The sequence below is a fragment of the Seriola aureovittata genome, chromosome 21, assembly GCF_021018895.1.
Source record: "Seriola aureovittata isolate HTS-2021-v1 ecotype China chromosome 21, ASM2101889v1, whole genome shotgun sequence".
NCBI classification, from domain to species: Eukaryota; Metazoa; Chordata; class Actinopteri; order Carangiformes; family Carangidae; genus Seriola; species Seriola aureovittata.
Window position 1 is genome coordinate 15,494,616 of NC_079384.1, and position 19,461 is coordinate 15,514,076.

Consider the following 19,461-nt stretch of genomic DNA (forward strand, 5'->3'; position numbering starts at 1 on the left):
TTGAAAGGTGAGATATAAATGCAGTGATACATAAGATCAAACAAATTGTGAAAGTGCTACTGTGGTTGAATCAATTAAGGATTATAACATAATAAATGAATATGTTGATCATTTTTTTAATCTATCACTTAGTTTTATCAAATGTCAGTGGAAAGTCCATTTCACTCTCTCGGAGCTCAAAGTGATGTTTTCAAATTGTTTCCAAAACCCCAAAATATTTAATTTACACTGATATAAAACAGAGAGAAGCAAAAGGAGCTGGATCCAGTGAATGTTTGGCTTCTTTGCTTGATAAATGACTTCAGCATGTTAAAGCTGCCCCACAACTGAATACTTTTCTCTAAACCACTTTCCTGTTTCAGCACTAGCCTCTACACATTTACACAAATCCACTAACACCCCATATCTCCAGCTATGCTAGTGAGTCGTACCTGGCTCCAGAAAACCTGTGGCAGCCGTCCAGCCCATGACAGGAGGTATCGCACCCACCACTGCCCCCACCCAAGTATTGGTGATACTGAGCCTCTTGAGTGGTGTGTAGCAACAGGTGTAGAGAAAGATGTTGAGGGCACCCAGGAAGCCTGTTAAGGGGTTCACAGCCAGTGTGAGCAGAGCGACTCCAGGAATTCCACAGGCCAGAGCGAAGGACACGGCATGGAGGGGACTGATGTCGGAACATGTAAGGGAGAAAAAAGAGACAAAAGGGAGAGGATATGAGAGCCAGTCTAATCAGCAAGACAAAAAAAAACATACAAAAGCAAATATACAAGATGAGGTTGATGTTTTTGCTTTTGATAAAAGGCAAGTTACAGTACACTGATTCAGGCACAGACAAAAGTCCATCACAGCCACGGGGACTACAGGATGATAAAGTTTTGTGGGCCTGTGCAGACACAAGATAGGACAATGATAACCAAACATGTTGAGCACACACACGTGCAGACCCATGGGGGCCACACACTGACAGTCTGCAGCCGTGCATGGCTGAGTCTCAAAACGGGAGGCTTAGAAGAAGCTCATCTGATAAGAGTTTGTCAGGGATAAAAGTAGCCCTGCAAGATGAAGAGCATGTGCACACGCCGGAGATCAAAACTAGCTGAAGAAAACCACAGTGGCTCAGGCTTTTAGCCGGATGAAGATTTTCTCCGCCTCCTCCCCCTCCTCCTCCCCTCATCTTTTATTGAAAGCAGTGATGGCAAGGTCTGGTTCAAATTCACCAGTAAATGCTCCATAAATTAAAGAGAGGGTAGATTAAAATCTTGACCAAATGCAGGCCTTTTCTTCAAAAAGCAAACAGGGCTTTTATTTTGGTGGTGTGGCCGAGCAGGGAGATTGGTACATTAATGTGATTAGTGGTGTTATGTCTGTTTTATGTGGGCTGAGGTGGGGCCGTGCAGGCTGGCTATGGGCTGTTGACAGTCTGTCTGTGGGCTGGCTCAGTGGGGGTCATGGAGGGTGTGCGTCACATGGCCTGAGGCAGGTTTACTGTCCTCTGCTTACAGTCTGACACAGCCGCAGTCATAACGTCAGGTAGGTAAAGTCAATACGGAAAGCCAGAGATGTGGGCAGATGGTCAGACCACAATCAAGGCCATGGATCCCTATGTAAAACACTTGAGATTGAGTTAAAGAAACAGGAAGATTCCACTTAAAACTTAGTTACCTGTTAAATATTTGAGTGGTAAGAAACTGCAGTGAACCTGTGTAAGCCTAAACAACACAGTGCGTTCAGGGATGAGTGTATAACTGGGAAGTATGGGAGTAGAGTTTATAGAAACCTCTGAATATTAGACTGAAACATAACTACTATATCTTCAAATACACACAGAATTGTTTTTTATTGACAGCCGGAAGAGAGCACATATTAAATGACGAGTAAATACAGAGAACAACTCTCTAAAAGACCAGTGGGCTAGTTCTGTAGCCAAAACAGCAACAAAGAGTGGAAAAAGCAAAGAAAGGGAGGAAAAATGCTACATTTGCATAAGATGGTAAACAGCTGTAGACAAGTTAACGTATCCGCACCAAGAGCTAGATGAACTGAATTATAAAATACTTCTCCTTCACAGCACACTGCACAGTTTCCTCTCCATTTCCAGCCATGAAAAAAAAAATTTTCCCTCTACATGATTTAGACAGTCATGTTTCCAGTCATTAAAAAAAACATAATCACAAAAAGTTGAATGTTAAAGTTAATTTCTGACCTGGGAAAAAGTCATTTTGAAAAGGTTTTCTTGATAAAGCAAACTCCATCCACTCATGAATACCATGAGATGTAGCTGAAAGCACCAGACTAGGGATGGGCGATATGGCCAAAAATCCATATCACGATATACACAGCAGCCTCTTGCGATAACGATATGTATCACGATACATAGATTATATAATAGAATAATTTCAGAACAGGTTACATAGACCCTGAGGAAAACTAAACTGCTAAATATATTTAAAAAAGAAAACATAGAACACAGTATGTAGACATACAACATTTATTGTGCCCCACTGTAATCATACAGTATTCTGTAAACATAAATGTTGCACATTTAAAACTGGTCTTATTTAATAATATGTGTAATATCTAATCGTGTATGCAAGTTAAATTGCATTCAAAGGACTCATTCATCTCGTGTAACGTAATGTAATGTGAAAAAGGCACCAGTTAACACGAAACACCTGCAGACGGGTACATGGCTGACCGGGAGCAGCTAGCAGCTAGCAGCCGGAGTACGAAGATGATAGCCGGGGTCTACCTCCCTCGTCATCCCGGAGGGAAAGCGATCCGATGAACGGACCTGCAGCTCTTTGAACCACTTTGGATATTTAATGAAATTTTGTCCGACGTTTTCGGAGATGTGGGATCCACAGACCGGGAGCAGCTGCTTATAAGCAGCCGGACTATGGACATGATCACCGGCTCGGTGAACCTCCGCCATCATCCCGGGGACAAAACGATCTAATGAACTGGCCTGAAATTTACCGCTGGGTAATATAATCCCTTTTGGAAGATAAATGTTGGTTTCACAGATGAAATTAACAACTGCAGCCGCAACATTAGTTTTTCTGAATGTAAAATGAAGCTTCATGTTTTTACTGGACTGAACAACAGCGTTTCCTCTGGGGCTGCAACATGTTATAAGTATATATAACACAATCTAAATAAATATAAATGTATTTAAATAAACAGATCAGTCTATATTGAATTTCGTTTTATGTTATTAAGTAAGACATAAGTTTGGGGTTTTATTATATCTACATTACAGAATGAATAACATCATTTAGTGTATCTCTCCGATCGTGAGGTTATTTTTTATGAGGAAAAAAAGGTGTCAGTGGAGCAGTAAAATCGCCATTAAGGTACACCCAGTATGCCTTGTGATTGCGTGATCAACATGCGTTATCGTGATAGGGGATATAATTCTAATCTCTATCGTAGGCCATTTTTTTATCGTTTATATCGTATGTCGTTTATATCGCGCATTCCTACACCAGACAGCTAGTAAATACAACTCCGATAAAAGATTATTTCACTAACATCTCCTAGCTGTCAACACTAACTGACCAGGTCCTACTTGGTTAACAGTCGTGACGCCCAAATCTTACCTATCTTCCACTCAACAACTGCAGTGTGAGTAAGAGACCAAAGCTAATCCTGTGTGCGCCTGCTCTTACCAAGCTGAAAGCTATTCAGCATCACCACATGTGGAAGCCTCAAATTCTGCAAAACCACAACAAAAGGATGGAGGACTGTGGTCCACATTTTACAGAAGAACAATAAAAGGTGGGAAAGATGATACACTATTGTAAGTCCCCGACATAAAACGGCAAACTATTGCTAACATCATACTGGGTAGACAGGCTCCCACAGTAAGGCAGATGTAGTGGAGGAACATCATCTGACTCATAAAAAGCCTCGTTCAGGAAAATGGAAAATGTGTAAAATATGGCCTTTTGATGAATTGTTTGACAGGACAGTCCAGCCTCCCATCTGCTCGCTGTCTCTACGCAAGACTGTATATGTGAGGGAGAAAGAAGAGGAAGAGAGGGAAAGACACAGAGCGAGGGATATAAAGTTTCTGTGTGTCTCGCAGACAGACCGACACACACCTTCTTTTGTCAGGGGCACACTAAAAGCCGGAGAGAAGAGGCTGTGTTTAGACAGTCGGAGAACATCTTCAATCACCAGCTCAACAGCAGGAGAGGCCGCTTTTAAACAGTATGTCAATGGAGAATTCCTGAAACTGGGATGAGATAGCTGTGGGTCAAGGCCCAGTTATGACACTAACAGGCTGTTCAGTCATAGAGTGACTACGTTACTGGTGTATATTAGCAGGCAATGGAGGTATTTAGCTTCCTGGTGCTGGCTGCATGTGAATTGAACTGGTAGTGAAAGGGGTTTCATCCTCTTATGTCAACAAGTTGTTTGTTTTTGTTCCTCCTGAATAAAAATGAAATGAAAGGTAGGGTGTTTCCTGTAAGAGTGAAATGCAGAGGATTTCCTAACACTGACAAGGGGTGAGGAGGACATGTGGTTGGTTTGTTTTTGTGGTTCATGAATCAGTGAATGTGTGTGTGTGTGTGTGTGTGTGTGTGTGTGTGTGTGTGTGTGTGTGTGTGTCTGCTGTTGAAGGGTGGCAGTCTCCCAAAGATTTGCAGGAGCATGGCAATGCATCCAGTTCACTGAGTACCAATGCAGAGGTTATCTTTCATCTAAGCAGTGGAGGTAGCAAAGTAGGGGTAGTCGGGTAAACTACACCCTAACCTCAACCTCGCCCCTCCTCCTTCTCAACCTGCTAACAAGCTCACATTACACCTGGCAGGTGTAACGCAGAGGATCGACGCTGCTGGCATGCTTTTCTCTGACTGGCAGCTTCGGTGTCTGTCTTCCACTATTTCACGCACACAGCTACTGCTCTGTCCCAGTGCCATAATAAGTCAATAACTAAAGCTGGAACAGAAGTGCAGAATGTAAATCAATACCGGATGTGTGCTCGGTGCTACTGTTTTATTTAAGATTAACTCTTCATTATAATATTGCCAACAAAAACACACAGGCTTTGACACCACAAGCTGTTATGTCATGTTTCACTCCTAGAATAATATCCCACAGCAATACTGGATAAGGTCAGTGGGCAAGGCAACAGTGGCAGACTTTGACATTCGTCCAGTATGGATTGTACAAAAGGCAGCTTGGATGGCTCAGTAGCTGACACGTAATGTTGCTAAGGTGCCACTGCACTGCACCGAACTGAACTCCAACTCATGCTGAGCTCTTGCCCCTCTCTCCTTTTGCACTCTTGCCAGTCCTTCTTCACCATCTTTTTAAAGTAGTAAATAGTGCAGATGGAGTTGCTATGCCAAGTATTTAAAGAGAAAAATGCTGTAAAATAAGAACAAAGACAGAAAACTGTACCTGATCTGTCCTCTGACCAGTGGACGGTTCTTTGTACGGTTCATGTTGGAGTCAAAGGGCACCTCAAAGTACTGTGGAGACAGAAGAGCAAGAGGGTTAATACAGGAGACACACAAACACATCACAATGACAACTACTGTTCCAGAGACAAGACACATTCATACCAAAAAAAATGTAATATCTCCACATACTGCAGGCAACAATGAAAACTCATCACACTGTGTTGTAAAACAGTATTGAGACAACAGTTTTTTCTGTTGCAATAATTCTGAGGATGCAAACAAATATAGGCAAGAGAAAAGATGGGAGCGTTCCACCACTGCTTGCTCTGTGAGTCTTTCTATACAACATCTGGAGAGAAACCAAGTGAGGGGATTCGCTTAAGACATGGTCACAGCAAATCTCCGAGCCAAATGCTCACCCTGCACCTTTGAGAGTAAGTAGACTGGAGGTGGAAGGTGGAGGCAGTGAGCTGTTGGGTGGGAGTGGGACGTGGTGGTAGTGGGGTGTTCTGGGATACAACTATGTGAAAAACTACTTATACTCCTGTTTTATGATCTGCTCTGGAGGAGTATGCTTCAAAGTGCTCCCATGAGATTGGCAATGTGTGACTTAAATGCAAACACATGGGGTGCTTATATGCAGGAACTGGCTAATCTGTGTGTGTGTGTGTGTGTGTGTGTGTGTGTTTGTGTGTGTGTGTGTGTGTGTGTATGCGAGAAAACTCACATAAATGTGTGTATTTCCTTTCCTGCATAAGAGCCTTTAACTAATGAAGAAAACAGATAAAGCACTTAAGACTTCGGAATATCAAGATCCATCTCCTCTGATATATGGTTCACATAAAATGTCTAATAAACAGATAATCCACTTTTCTCTTTTTAAACCCCAGTTCCTAGATTTACTGCACTCATGACATCGGAAAGCCACCATATTATTAAAGAACTCCTGGTGGAAGGCATTGCATTACATATTGTATAGATTTTTATTTTGAAGAACATTAGGGCGTGGGCTGCACCATTAAGGTCTGATGCACAAGATATCTCACATTACTCGACTGTGACTTGGAGTCGCAATCCAAATACTGAGCACAGACGAAATGATCAAATATGGTTGCTAAGTTTGAATTTTGGCCTTTTTAAATGAGGTTGCATCAGGTTTGGAATTTGGGAGGCACATTAAACCTCTGAGAACAGAGAGTCAACAACACCACAAAATGACTCTGCAGAAATGCCAACCCAGAATCTCCGTCTGGGCTGTTGGGTTGCCGGTTATAACATTACATCTCACTGTGATTTGCATGAGCCATTAGAGAGCTTACACAGGATGTCGGGCTAGAAGTGGATCATAATGGCATTTAGTCAAAGTGAAATTGTTCTTTTATTTTGCATTAATTTCGAGGTAAAATTAGCGACGTAATAAAAGAGCCTTTGAAGAAACAGTCATTCAAGTCAATGTGGAAGTGGTCTCAGACTTCTGGACTCTGCTGTATGTCATTTGGCTGTAGTTACTACTGAAACTGCAGCGGCACTAAAACTCCTCAACCAACAAAAGACATTAAAATTAGCAGTGGAATGAGCTCTCTTCATATGCTCCAAAGAAAATCTCCTGCTTCCCTTTTCCATCTTAGCGTCAGTTGTCATAGAGCACTAGCTAGCTGGGTCTGACTGGACTGGGCCAAGCTAATGCACAGCTGTGTATGCGGCTGTGGGACCTCAAGGCCCAGACTGAGGTGTTAATTCTATTTCCTGGGTCAGGAAATGCGTCAGGAGGTCAGGGGCCGCATGAGAGAGAACTGCACTTTGTGGCCGGGCCAAAGCAGAGCAGTGCTGAACCAGGCCTCAGGCAGGCCCAGGGCCAAGCTCGCTGCAACACTGCTCACATAAAATGGATCCACTTAGTTTCCAATAACATCATCACACATGTAAAAAGAAAAAAAAGACAAACCTTGATAGTGTGCACAACAGTACTCTGTGCATTGTGCCCCCACAGGCACATAATGCACCTGTATAGTAAATAAGACCAAAGAAGAAGCTTGCAGAGGGAAAAAAGTATCTTAAGACACAATATCTACAATGTCACCGTTGTTTGGGTGAACCTGTCGTGTGTTTATACGGATCATTTGATGTGAATGTCTAAGTCACGCGGCCCACCTCACTGTGTGCACTGTGCTGTCAATTCAGTTTGTCCAGTTCTGCTCTTGTTCCTCCCTCTCTGCCTTTTAAGTCAGAGTGCCTCATCTGGTTCGCATCAGTGGCTCTCTCGGCCCATGTCATTATTTCCGCCCAACACTGCCATGTGTTACAGTGATGGCATTAAAATAACTGGGCCATTTGTGTTTTGTGTGCATGCACATGTGCTGCTACAGGTAGGTCTAGAGGTTGCAATGGTTCAGAGTGCCTCACTTTAAATTTGATGGATTTTCACAGGTCTTCGCCTGCATTGAGTTTATTGAGTTGACACAACATTCTGTGGTTAGAGTGTTTAGTAATATGATCCATCTCCAGTAAGACTCTTCAGACCAGTATATACCAGTGTATAGTTACAATGTCTTTACTAAATGCTGATGAGTTTTTAATAAAATATAAAAAAATTCGGCCTGTCCCCAAAATACTCATGAATATTGATGAATGTGGAATATAATATTGTTAATGTCTCTGTTATTATTTATAGGCAAATAATAAATAGTATTTACAATTTTCAACAAGCCTGAAAAAATTGATGAATACATAAAAATTAAAAAAAAAAAATAGCAACAACTTCTGTTAATTTCAGAGATTACAGAATTTTGATTGAATATTATAATCAATTATTTATCACAATCTTAATAAAAATGTCTTTCAAAAATTAGATCATATTTGTTTTTTCCCTTACAAGAGTACTTATATAATAATATCTGTAAATAGATGAAAATAGAAGAGTATCAGGAGTGTCTGGGGTTTGAACATGATTCCAACAGCCTCTTTGGTTTCCATCATAAACATATACTAATATTCAGTTATGATATCTTCATATGATATATTCATAATAATATATTATTGAAACTGCTGGCATATTTGTTGAGTGAAATATGGCATTCTTCATAGGTGGTGTAAAAACAAAGGTTTGAAAATGGATTGAGCTTCAGATAAGATACAATTCAATCAAACCTGCCAGGATCGAATACAAACCCCAAACCCAAGGATCATGGATCAGCTCACAGTATGCACAGAGGTGGCCTTGGCGATTTAACCGGAAGTTATGGAGAGTCTGGCTGCTGCTCTCAATTATGGACACAAACACACATGCAGACACACACACAAAACCCATAACTGTAGGGGCAATTATCTGCCAGATGATGAGGACTGAAAACAGGCAAGACCAAAGTGAGAAGCAAAGAAGAGGGGGTGTTCAGCTGCCAGACCCTCCGAGCTATCAAAGACAGAACGTGATCCACCGCCAACCACCAGGGCTGAATTGATAACAGGCTGCATTTCCTATTCTTGTGTGGAAGCTCAAGAAGATAACTTGGCTTGTATTATGGTAACGTCATAAATTTTGTCTATCTGATGACTGTAAATTAAGACTTTAAGGGCTGCATAGATTTGACAAAAGTGTGTAAAATGTTTGTTTATTCCCACTTGGATGTTGTGAAGTTCACCTGTATAACTTCTTAAATGAGGAGAATGAACCAGATTGAAAAACTGAAAATCTTATACTTTGATTGTGCACCAGCCACTCCTTGTGCTCCCCATGGGAGAAGGATTGCCTGACCAACCCCGCATGACAAGCACACCTCCGATCTGCCAGCAAAAACAACACTGGGAAGTGCAGTGAAGGTCGGAGAGCAGCGATACAGTAACTGCACACCGTGCATTTACAGTGTTTACTCGAGAGGCAGGAGTGTGCTTAAACACAGGATCAAGAATACACACAGCTGAGCAGCTGTATGGCTTTGGCTCACAGAAACATCAGCTGGCCTAAACAGCGCGTCTCTCTCGCTTTGCCGAGGGAAACCCAGGTGCATGGGCTAAACCCAACAATAAGACCAAGTCATCACTTGTCAGAATGTCAACTGTTTGCACGCTGGAGTAGAATGGAAGACTCAAACTTCGGGTGGTGCTCTGATACGTGAGCCAAGTCTACTTAAAAAAGCTCGAGAGCTCTCAAAGCCCCTTCAACACCAACTGTGAACGGTCTCTGATCAGCCACTTGACAAACAAGCAGTCAAAGATTTACATAGATTAAGCTGTCCTCAGAAGTCAATTCAATGGTCCTGGCAGACATTCGCACTGTCTTGAAGTCAAATGAAAGGAAAGGAGAGGCATGCATTCTGACTAGTCACAACACAAAAGGTTAGTAAGGCAGATCAGCATTATTTCAAGGTGTTTCTGTGGTAGAAATGGGACTGCTGCTCTGTCTCTGAAATGCTATTGATGTCTCTGGAGTCAAATGAATAGTCTTGAAACTATGTGAGCAATGCTGTGATTTTGCACCGGTTCCCTGAAGAACCTGTTAAACACTTCTAAGGTACTTATTAAACTGTTAGCATGAACCGGTGTGAGCGTCTGTGTGGATAGCAGAGGTGTTAAGAAATAGGAAAAAGACTTAATGGCAAGAGAATAAATTAGGGAGCCGGGAGATGAACTTAAAAAGCAGGAAACATAAGATAAAGAGTAGAAAGAGGGGGAGGCTGACTGCAGACAGTGATCACACATTGTGCATTGTAATTAGGGATGGGTGGTTGGTTGTTTATAACTGGTATAAACGGCACACCAGTAGAGATGTGTGCCACGATTTGGATTCAGCTAGAAGTGTGAGCCAGTATAGAATCAGATATTTGGATGGTGAAAAGTCAGAATACAAACAGATCTAAGGGTTCTACAGAAAAACAACTAGAATTTTGGCATTAGATGCTTAGGACAGTTCAATCTATTCATTTCCGTCACTGAGAAAAGAGCAATATTTATTTCACAGTATCTGCAGCGGAGGTGAAAGAACAAACAGGAGGCATGCCTGGGTCTGGAATGCTGCATATGGACAGCTGGCAGATGTTTTGGGGGTTCCTTGCCCTCTGCGATGCTTTGATGTGATGATATGATCTGGGATCATCTGGTGTGATTAGACATGAAAAGCTAAGATTGTTTGCACTGTTTAATTCATTAGAGAGAAAATCAAGAAAAACAGGACAAACAAAATCATATAACCTATGATCCAGACATATTATCACAATTGAGAAGTCCATATTCTCATGTCTGTACAGTGACTCATGCATGGTTACAGAATCATTACATTTTTCTTCAGACCTTCAAAAGAAAAGACAAGTTGAAACTACCCATACTTCTTGGTCTTCTAAATACCAGAACTGCACTATCCTGCTGCTATACATTAAAGTCTCCTTTGGTTCTTCCTGGGCTGGAGGCTGCAATACTCTGTCTGGCCAAAGAGTGGATCACGTCTCCCTTTCAGCTGTGTGCTGTACCCACACATCTTCTCCCTCTCTTTATAGTGGTCTGTGTAGAGCACTTGGCAGCAGTTCAGCTGGCACAGCTTCTCTCTTGATTAATGGCCTGAGTGTGAGACAGTGAAGTGCTAAACTGTCCTCATGTTAATCAGCCAATTAATGCCGTGCAGAGCTGCATTACCTCTGCCCTGCCGATAATCAGTCCCTTTGCCTGTGAAGATATGGGTAGGATCTGGGAAAGCTTACTGCAAGGCAGAGGCATGCTATACTGCCGCTGCCTGGGCCACGAAGTGAGGGAAAGAGAGGTGGAACAAAAAGAGGATGAAGTTTGAAAATGGAGAAAAACAAAGGGCTAAAGGTAGAGAATAATCTTACACTGCTTTTCTTCCAGCTCGTCTGATCAAAGGAGGTTTTGGCAGCTGCTGCTTTACCTCCATAAAGAAAAGTTTCTGGTGCAAAACTAAAGATAAATGAGCGTCGTCTATTTTTGCTCCGCACAGAAGACCGTCTTAAACCACTAAGGCAGGAAGCCTGGGGGAATATGTGCCTTTTTGTTTAGAAGTAATGCCATAGTTCATCATGCATGTCTTGTGTGTCGTATCACATCACTGTTTTCATCATTTATGCTGCATCGTGACCAAGCCACAGTGCCTCCCAGTGTGAGGGAGGACTCCGGTTACAAGCCATACGCACGGTGGATGGAAGTGAGCATGACAACAAATCTTAAGGTCTTATGGATCAAGAAACTCTCTCTTGGAACGAGATATATTTCATTACAGGTTATATTTATTTAATGTCACAATGTAGAACCTCTGGATAAACCTTGTAGCTAAATCCTTTGGTGAAATGGCTTGAAGTTTGAATATTAATCTTGAGAAATGGTTTGGTATCATTTGCCAAAAAGCCAGACACTGGGCCATGCTAGCTGACACATTCATTTTCATTCCACTGTAAACATATCAACTGTGCAAACAAGACAAATTCCTTTGTTGGAGAGCTGGCCAGCCATATCTCCAGTCTCCGCCTGATAAGTTAACGCTCTTACTAATGAGGGCATATCACTCCAGTTTCTGATTACCATTAACTGTGCACACACTTGAGTGCTTTCCATTCAGTCTTGCATACTGTGGGAAAACATATCAGTGAAAGCTGAATACATAGAACTGTTCTGTGTGTGTGTGTGTGTGTGTGTGTGTGTGTGTGTGTGCGTGCGTGTGTGGTCACTTGTTTAAAGAGAAATAAACAGTCCTTTCCACCATCAGTGGGCATTTGCAAATAACTGCAAGGGTGCGACTGACATGACAAGCAGTTTGAAAGCCTCTCGACAGTTTGGGTGCATGACGGTGTGTATGTCTGAGAGAATGTGAGTGTTTAGATTTTTTTTTTTCCACAGCTGTGTTCGACCACAAGGAGACTGCAGAGGGTGTTAATACTGCTGTGATATGACTGGTCCCTGAAGATCGGGAAGAACTGCACTCTTTGGAAGTTAGAGGTGATAAGGAGTGGATGCATATGAAGGCCCTCACTGTTCTCTCAAACATGACAGCAGCCATCAGCACCTCTGGAATATTTGGATTTGCAGCAGTGACCCGTGGCAAAATCCACCCCTTCATCTCGACAGGCTCATTCAACAAGCCTTTCAAATCGAAATGATGAGGCCCTCGGAAGAAGACAGCAACACAGTGAGGTCTAGATCTGTGTGCAACCAGTGTTTTGCCCACTCCTCATAGCATTACCTTATAAAGACATTACATGTAAATTCTGGATGAAGGTCAACTACCTATTAATCTTTCAATAAGCTAAACTGTTAGGTAATCCTCAAGATGCCTGTCATGACATGTAATGTAAAGAGCAGAACAGACAGCTGTGATTTGCAGGATTTAACATGAAATTAATCTATTTTATTAGTTTCTGATACTTGACAACACGTACGCCACATTATGAGTAAACTATAACAAACCTGATTATTCAGTTTGTATGTGTTCTTTTTTTTTATCTCCGGTTTCTATCAAGTACTTTGGCTTGCTGGGACATTGCTCACAGGTTTCATGCTGCCTACTTTTCTTCCAAGGTAAAGTAATTTCTGAAAACTTCCCACAGATCCTACTAAGTAAACACAAAGTAACACAAGCTTTACATTGTTTAATCGGCATCTTTGTTCTCCCTCCCTTTCTGCTCACTAACATGTTCTGTAAACTACACTTCTGATAACACACATGCAGCTCAGGTTGGTGCAGAGCAGTTCACGTTCAGGGACAAGGCATGAGAAAAACTGTAAGGAAAGTATTCTCATGTGATACATGTGCAAAGAACTTTTCTTTAAAACACTTTGTCTCTTCACTCTCTACAGTGAAGCAAACCTACTATAAAACTGGATCACATCCTACAGAGCTTGACAACCACTTCCTTCTTGACCCAAATAGGAAAAGACAAAAAGAGCACAGGGTAAATGACCTTATGAAGTAGAAGGGAGAACTCCTCAACCATTAGTTTGAAAATAAGAAACACCGTCCAACTGTTGGATTTCCTGATTATAAACAAGAAAGAGTTGCGGTTTCCTGGTGTGCTAACACTCTTCTTCTTAGCTTCATGCTTTTGAGTGACAGGAAACAGAATAAGGAAAAAAGTGAACTATGTTTATATGGAAGCAGAACATTTGCTGATACACCCAGCACAAGGGAGCAGACAGTAAACAGTGGCAAAAAAAAAAGCAGCAGGAGTAAATAATTTATCCATGAGTTTCAATCTTGTTTGCTGGAGCAAATGGGAGGAGACTGTATGAACAGGGTAACTAAGTTCCTGTCAGAGTCTGTCCTCCTCGTCTGCCAGCGCTTTACCCCCGAGACCCATCCCTCTCTCTACCATATTCTCAGTGTCTTCTCGCCTCTCTCGCCATCCCCTCAAGTGGAAAGGCAACCAGTTAGCTTTTCGAAGGGTTCGAGAAGTGAGTTGTCAACCATCTGTACCGTGAACGTAACAGAAATTGTTCCTGTCAGGGTGTGGTGTGACACACTTTCCAGTGTGTCTGAGCGGGGAAACCTAAGTGCTGGGACAGTTCCTCAGAGCTAAGTAGCCAAAGAATGACACTAGTTTAGCAGAGATTATTGACAGAACACTGGACCACAATGGTTCAATTTTCCAACTTAATATCTGAAAATGTCAATTTACTGGTTTATTTAGTCTAAAACAAAGACTGTAGTAGGCTAGGTGATGAGAGGTGATGGTGTCTGAAATCTAAAGAAAAATTAACTCAACCATGTCATGGCATTTGCTTCCTAGGAGCATCATTTTGTCAGTCTTCTTAAAGCTGAGTTTAAAAGGTACAATTCTTTGTCTGCCTTACAGCATATTGCATAAAGGGCATAGCTCTTAAACAAAGAAAGCAATTTCAAAGTGGTAAAGTGCCATTAAAACTGTGGGCTGGTGAAATTGGAGGCACTCTTGCCCCACCCATCCTGTCTCCTCATAAGCAATTATTACAGGAGAAGCATACAGATAAAAAGGTCTGGATGCAGGAGAAAAGTGCAAAAACATAGGATACCCCCCCAAACACACACGCACGCACGCACGCGCGCGCACACACACACACACACACACACACACACACACACACACACACACACACACACACACACACACACACACACACACACACAACACACACACACACACACACACACCACACACACACACACACACACACACACACACACACAGTAGGACAAGCACATCTCAAACAGCGGAAATGTTTAATCCCTTGGATCTGGGTAAGTTAAACAAAGACATTCAGAGTAATGGGCATACAACCAGCTGTCTATCATTCTCATATGGATTAAAGCTGTGTGGGTGTAAAATGAATAGGTAGACAGCAATGGGTACTTGAATAAGTGACTGTATGGGGACATTAATAGTTTTCAGTAAGTAAAACACAAACGTGACATGAGGCTTCAAGGGCTTTTTGTGTGTTCATGGCTGTTGTTCAGGAGGCCTGTGGGTAGGCAGACAATGCTCCAGAGGATGAATGCAGCATTGGGTCTGAATGATCATACAAGGCCTCTTTTATCACACGGTCCAAACATGTTTATGAGATGGAAAAATAAAATGCAGTTTACCTTGAGCCAGTAATTTAGGGAATGTATAAAACAACAAAGCCTTAATGACAGAAGCCACTTCAAAGCAGAGTGGAGTTATACAGCCACACTTACAGTAGATGTGTCATTTCCGTTTGCTGACGATGCAGCAATGTTTCTAAAAGCTGGCTTACAGGAGCCGTGGTATTGAGAGAAAACAGTTATTAAGACATAAAGCACAGAGGGGTAAAGTAGTGTTATTCTGTAGACATAAACAAAGAATTAAAAAACTAAGTGTGGTTTTACAATCCCTTTGTGATCCTCAGGTGGGGTTAGCTACAGAGAAAAAAGCACTGCCTCATATACAGAGTAGAAAGGGATAGGTGCAGTTAAAGGCATCAGAACCAGAGTTAGTAATGCATGTTCTAGCTGCACACCCAGAGACACACACTTTGATCTCTCTTGTGAGCAGTAATCAACAGTTACTACATGACAAAGTCTGACATACAGACTGCCATGCCATCATATGGCTGCAGATCAAACAGACAAGGGTCCACACCCAACCCAGCAGGTGAGAGAGGAATGACTGGTGGTGAAGCGCAGGTGGACCAACACATGGACAGAACACAAGTAGTGCTACGCTCAAGAAGAGACACAAAGGCAGACTTAGCCCTTTTGCGCCTGTGTAATGCAGCCACCCCATATAAAAGAAAGGCATGAAAGGGCAGGAGTCCATGCTCATATGCATGTATCAAAAAAATATTAATGAATTGACAGCAAAAATTAACCCAATGAAATTCAACAAAAATAACCTAAAACTGAGGGAAAAAAAAAAAACAAAAACAAAGAGCCAAAAAGCAAAAATAGCTCTGGCCTTTTATCTTCTCAGCCTCACCCGACTGGAACCAGTCAGACAGCTTTCAATGAATAACAGACAAACATTAATATAAGATTAGACGGATAACAGCCATGAGTGCACCAAGTTTATCCTTCCTCCCTCACCTGGACAGTGCCTGGTCACTCACTGCTTAGACCAATGATGCACACTTGTTTTCACTATGACTGCCTGACACATAATCTGACATCACTGGATACCCCTCAACAAAACATAACCTTGTGTGATGTAAAATACATAACTCTGGATGAATTAACAGATCAACCAAAACTTTGGACTGAAATTAATGATTTAACACACAAAACTATTAATGTTGGGAAACAGGTCTTTTCACTGCCTCATTACAGAAACTTTCAAAGCTTAGATTAATGCATGTTTCAGTGGAACAGGCATACTGTCCAGGCAGTGCAGTTTGCTTTATCTAATCACCTCAGGTGTACCTGTAACATACACAGTGAAACCACCTCCACCCTTTGTCCATATGCATTTAAGCAACGATAACACAAATAACAGGAAGAGATATAATGTGGCTAAGAATGCATTCCAATGAATTAACTAAGGTTCACCTCTGAAAAGCATCAGCAGCTACATTAAGAGAACTTTGTGAGAGGGAACACAACTTTTTCATGAACCTGTATTATAATGAAACCCACTGGCAGGAGACATACTGCAGATTCATATAGTGCAGAAAAATGCGAAGCAATGCTATATTTACAGTAGGAAAGCTTTTCTAAAAGTCAAACAACGTTAAATATAGTGTCACCTGCCCCTAACGCTGAAGAGTCTTACCACGATTACAATTGTCACGACAATATAGCTATTATGAATATTTTTGCTTTTAAATGAGACTATTTTGAGCTCTTTCAACTGTTTGGGATATCCTGTGTGATTACATTATAAGGACTTGGGTGGCAGTTAAAAGTCAGGAAATATAATTTGCATAACAGTCACTGGAGACTAGTCCAGATCCCTTTTAAAATTTCAAGTAATAAAGGCTGAAAGCACAAAAACAATTACCCAAACTAAAGAGTAGTGACGGGAGTCTAAACCTAAAGGCGGCTGGTAAAGATGTGATATCGTCATAATGCTCAGCCAACACAGAGCACTTTACAACAGAATAGACGAGGTGAAGTGTAATGCATACTTGTTAAGAACAACCTATATTTAAAGGATAGAGGTGCTTTCTCCATAGTGAACAATGGAGAAAGAAAAATGTTCAAATCAGTCAAAGTCAAGTTGTGGCAAATAAACAAAAAAAGCAACAATCTCTTGATGTGTCAGTTTGCCAACAGGAAAATGACCAGCTGAACACATAAATGCTAATCTGGGTTTAATTAATCCTGCCACTAGCAAGCTTTAAGATAATACATCCCTCATTCAGCAAATGGCAAGATGGGAAGCCTAATGCATTTAACCCTTCATGTGCCTTTAAAAAAAGCTCACACCCCTAATCAGGTAAGTTAAAAACTCATGAATCACGGGACTTTACTGTAAAGCCCTACAAGACAACCTTGTGATTTTGGGCTAAATAAATAAACTTCTCACCAAGATTTTGCATCTATGAGACACACCCAAGACCTAGGGAAAGCCTTGGTGCATGCTGGTAACCACTTTGTTTTCCGGCAATGATGCCCTTGCCCCAGAAGCTTCTCGGTTTGAATCAAATTAGCATGCAGTGTTGGCTCACGGGCACGCCATAAACAGGGCTGCTTTTGTTAATTATCCACGGATCTCAGTATTACAAAGAGTGTTCCCTACTTGCCTTTGGCTAAGTTACCTTCAGATAGAGAGGGTAAACTTGAGTTCCATGAAAAAAAAAAAAAAAAAAAAACTGTACACAAATACATAAAAGTGATGTCTTAAAAAAGCAGATGCCCTAAATAGATTTCTTTTCTTGAATCGAAATTGAAGAATTAGGGCTGTAATCAGCCTTGCAAAAACACACCGTTTTCTACTTCTTCATTGTTTAGCTACAATAAAACCAGACAAACTGTCAGGTTTTTTATTCACAGGGAAAGTGTTTTTTCTTTAATTTATCTGCCCTTTATGTTTACAAAAGGTCTAAAACCAAGAGCTTGTGTTGTGTTATAAAGAATAGCACAGATAACAGTGAGCTTAGGAGCCGTCTTTGTATCCACATGTACAATTATCCCCTCCTGTAATTAAATGGAAGATGGCAGGCCAAAGAATAGAAATCTAAATAACTATTAAGTTTCAGCTCAATAGAAAACAGCAGGTCATTTCATGAAATTCTGTTATTCACTTCTCTGTTACTTATTTCAATACAATACTGTACCGCACATCAAAACACTGTATGTATTCATTAGCATCACAAAAGATGTTCTCCATCATTGCTAAGTCATTGCTTTTCCTGTCATAATACTTTTACTTTCTTCTTGTCATGATTAGTGATTTTGAGCAGCCCAACTAAACAAAAACCATTTGGGCTGAGGCTTGGCAATACACAGTAATATTACATGCACTGAATAGGCATGCAAACCTCCGGCCTCGGTCTGCCAATGCTCAGCAGTGCAAAGGCTTGATGACAAGCAGAGAGGGCCACTTCTAAAATGAGTGCATCTTCAGCAACCCATTATCACCGTCCACAATCTGCTTCAGTGTGACACTAGTGCCAGAGGGACAGTTTGTCCTCCAGACATACAGGGGCCACCACACTGACTGTCTCTATTCACTGATACGTCCAGGTTGCATCCTGGAGGTGCTGACATGCCACTATCTCTATCAGTGGGAAAGCAGGTCCAGAAATGTCAAAGGAAAGTGAAACTGAGATTGTTTATTCTAAAACAAATTCTGATAGAAATATGGTCCTAACCTGCTGACCCTAAACATTCAGACTCTACTTTTTACCTGCTGAAAACTCTGCTACAAGCAGCAATAACACTGTCTTAGTTGGTGAAATAACATTAACTCAGTTTGTATGAGATCAGCCATTGCCAAATGGAGTGTGAAGTGTAGAAAGGTTCACTGGTGCCAGACAGTGCTGAGGTGGGTGGTTTCTATCCCTCTGACTCAATGGTGTCTGCATCTCGCCTTGTTGGTCACTGAAGCCCATAATCACAGTGTTTTGTCAGAAACTAAAGGCTAATCAGGGAGGTGTTGAGGAGATGCTCCACCTGCCCATCAGTCAGTCATGCTCATCCCCTCGGGTGAAGGCAACTCTATTGTGGTAAGGTGTGTTTGCCCAAACAAGCTGTGACGTTGAAAGCTCAGAGAGACACTTTGCGTGTGAGTGGAAGTGCATCTCTCAAGTGTGATCTTCACAAAAGATGACGACATGTTGTGGACAGCCCTGTTTTCCTCTTTTGAAGTACTGAACCCTGTATTTAAAAAGGCATGAGTGGACTGTATGAATTGATTTGTTTTCTGACAGTGTCTATTTTTATCCTTTAAGCTAGCTATGTGTCCATGAAAAGGGAGAAGTGTAACTGATGTTGGGGTTCATGATCATTTCCCTAGAGTAAAAAAAAATATTAACAATCTGAACTGTTTTTTAAACCATGTGTTATCTCTGGTTGTCAGGCCAGAGGATGAAAACCAATGGAGTTTAATTTCAGAATGATGCAGCTACCATGTTAAAAACCTGAATATTACTGTTAATAGCATCTTAATATTTTGCCTTATAA

The 19,461-nt window shown here is 41.5% G+C and overlaps 1 protein-coding gene and 1 long non-coding RNA gene across 2 annotated transcripts in view; one reads left to right on the top strand and one right to left on the bottom strand.

Annotated features, from left to right (window-relative positions):
* Positions 1–19,461, bottom strand: part of LOC130162862 (protoheme IX farnesyltransferase, mitochondrial) — a 34,391-nt gene that overhangs the window by 3,839 nt on the left and 11,091 nt on the right. The window contains exons 5-6 of the mRNA XM_056366709.1: positions 5,410–5,480; positions 432–664 (exon numbers count right to left, since the gene is read on the bottom strand). Coding sequence (XP_056222684.1) covers positions 432–664; positions 5,410–5,480 — 304 coding nt within the window. The remainder of the gene's footprint in view (positions 1–431; positions 665–5,409; positions 5,481–19,461) is intronic.
* On the top strand, positions 2,503–4,459 carry LOC130162864 (uncharacterized). The gene is made up of 2 exons (XR_008826313.1): positions 2,503–3,777; positions 3,967–4,459. It is a non-coding gene; the product is annotated as an uncharacterized LOC130162864 (long non-coding RNA).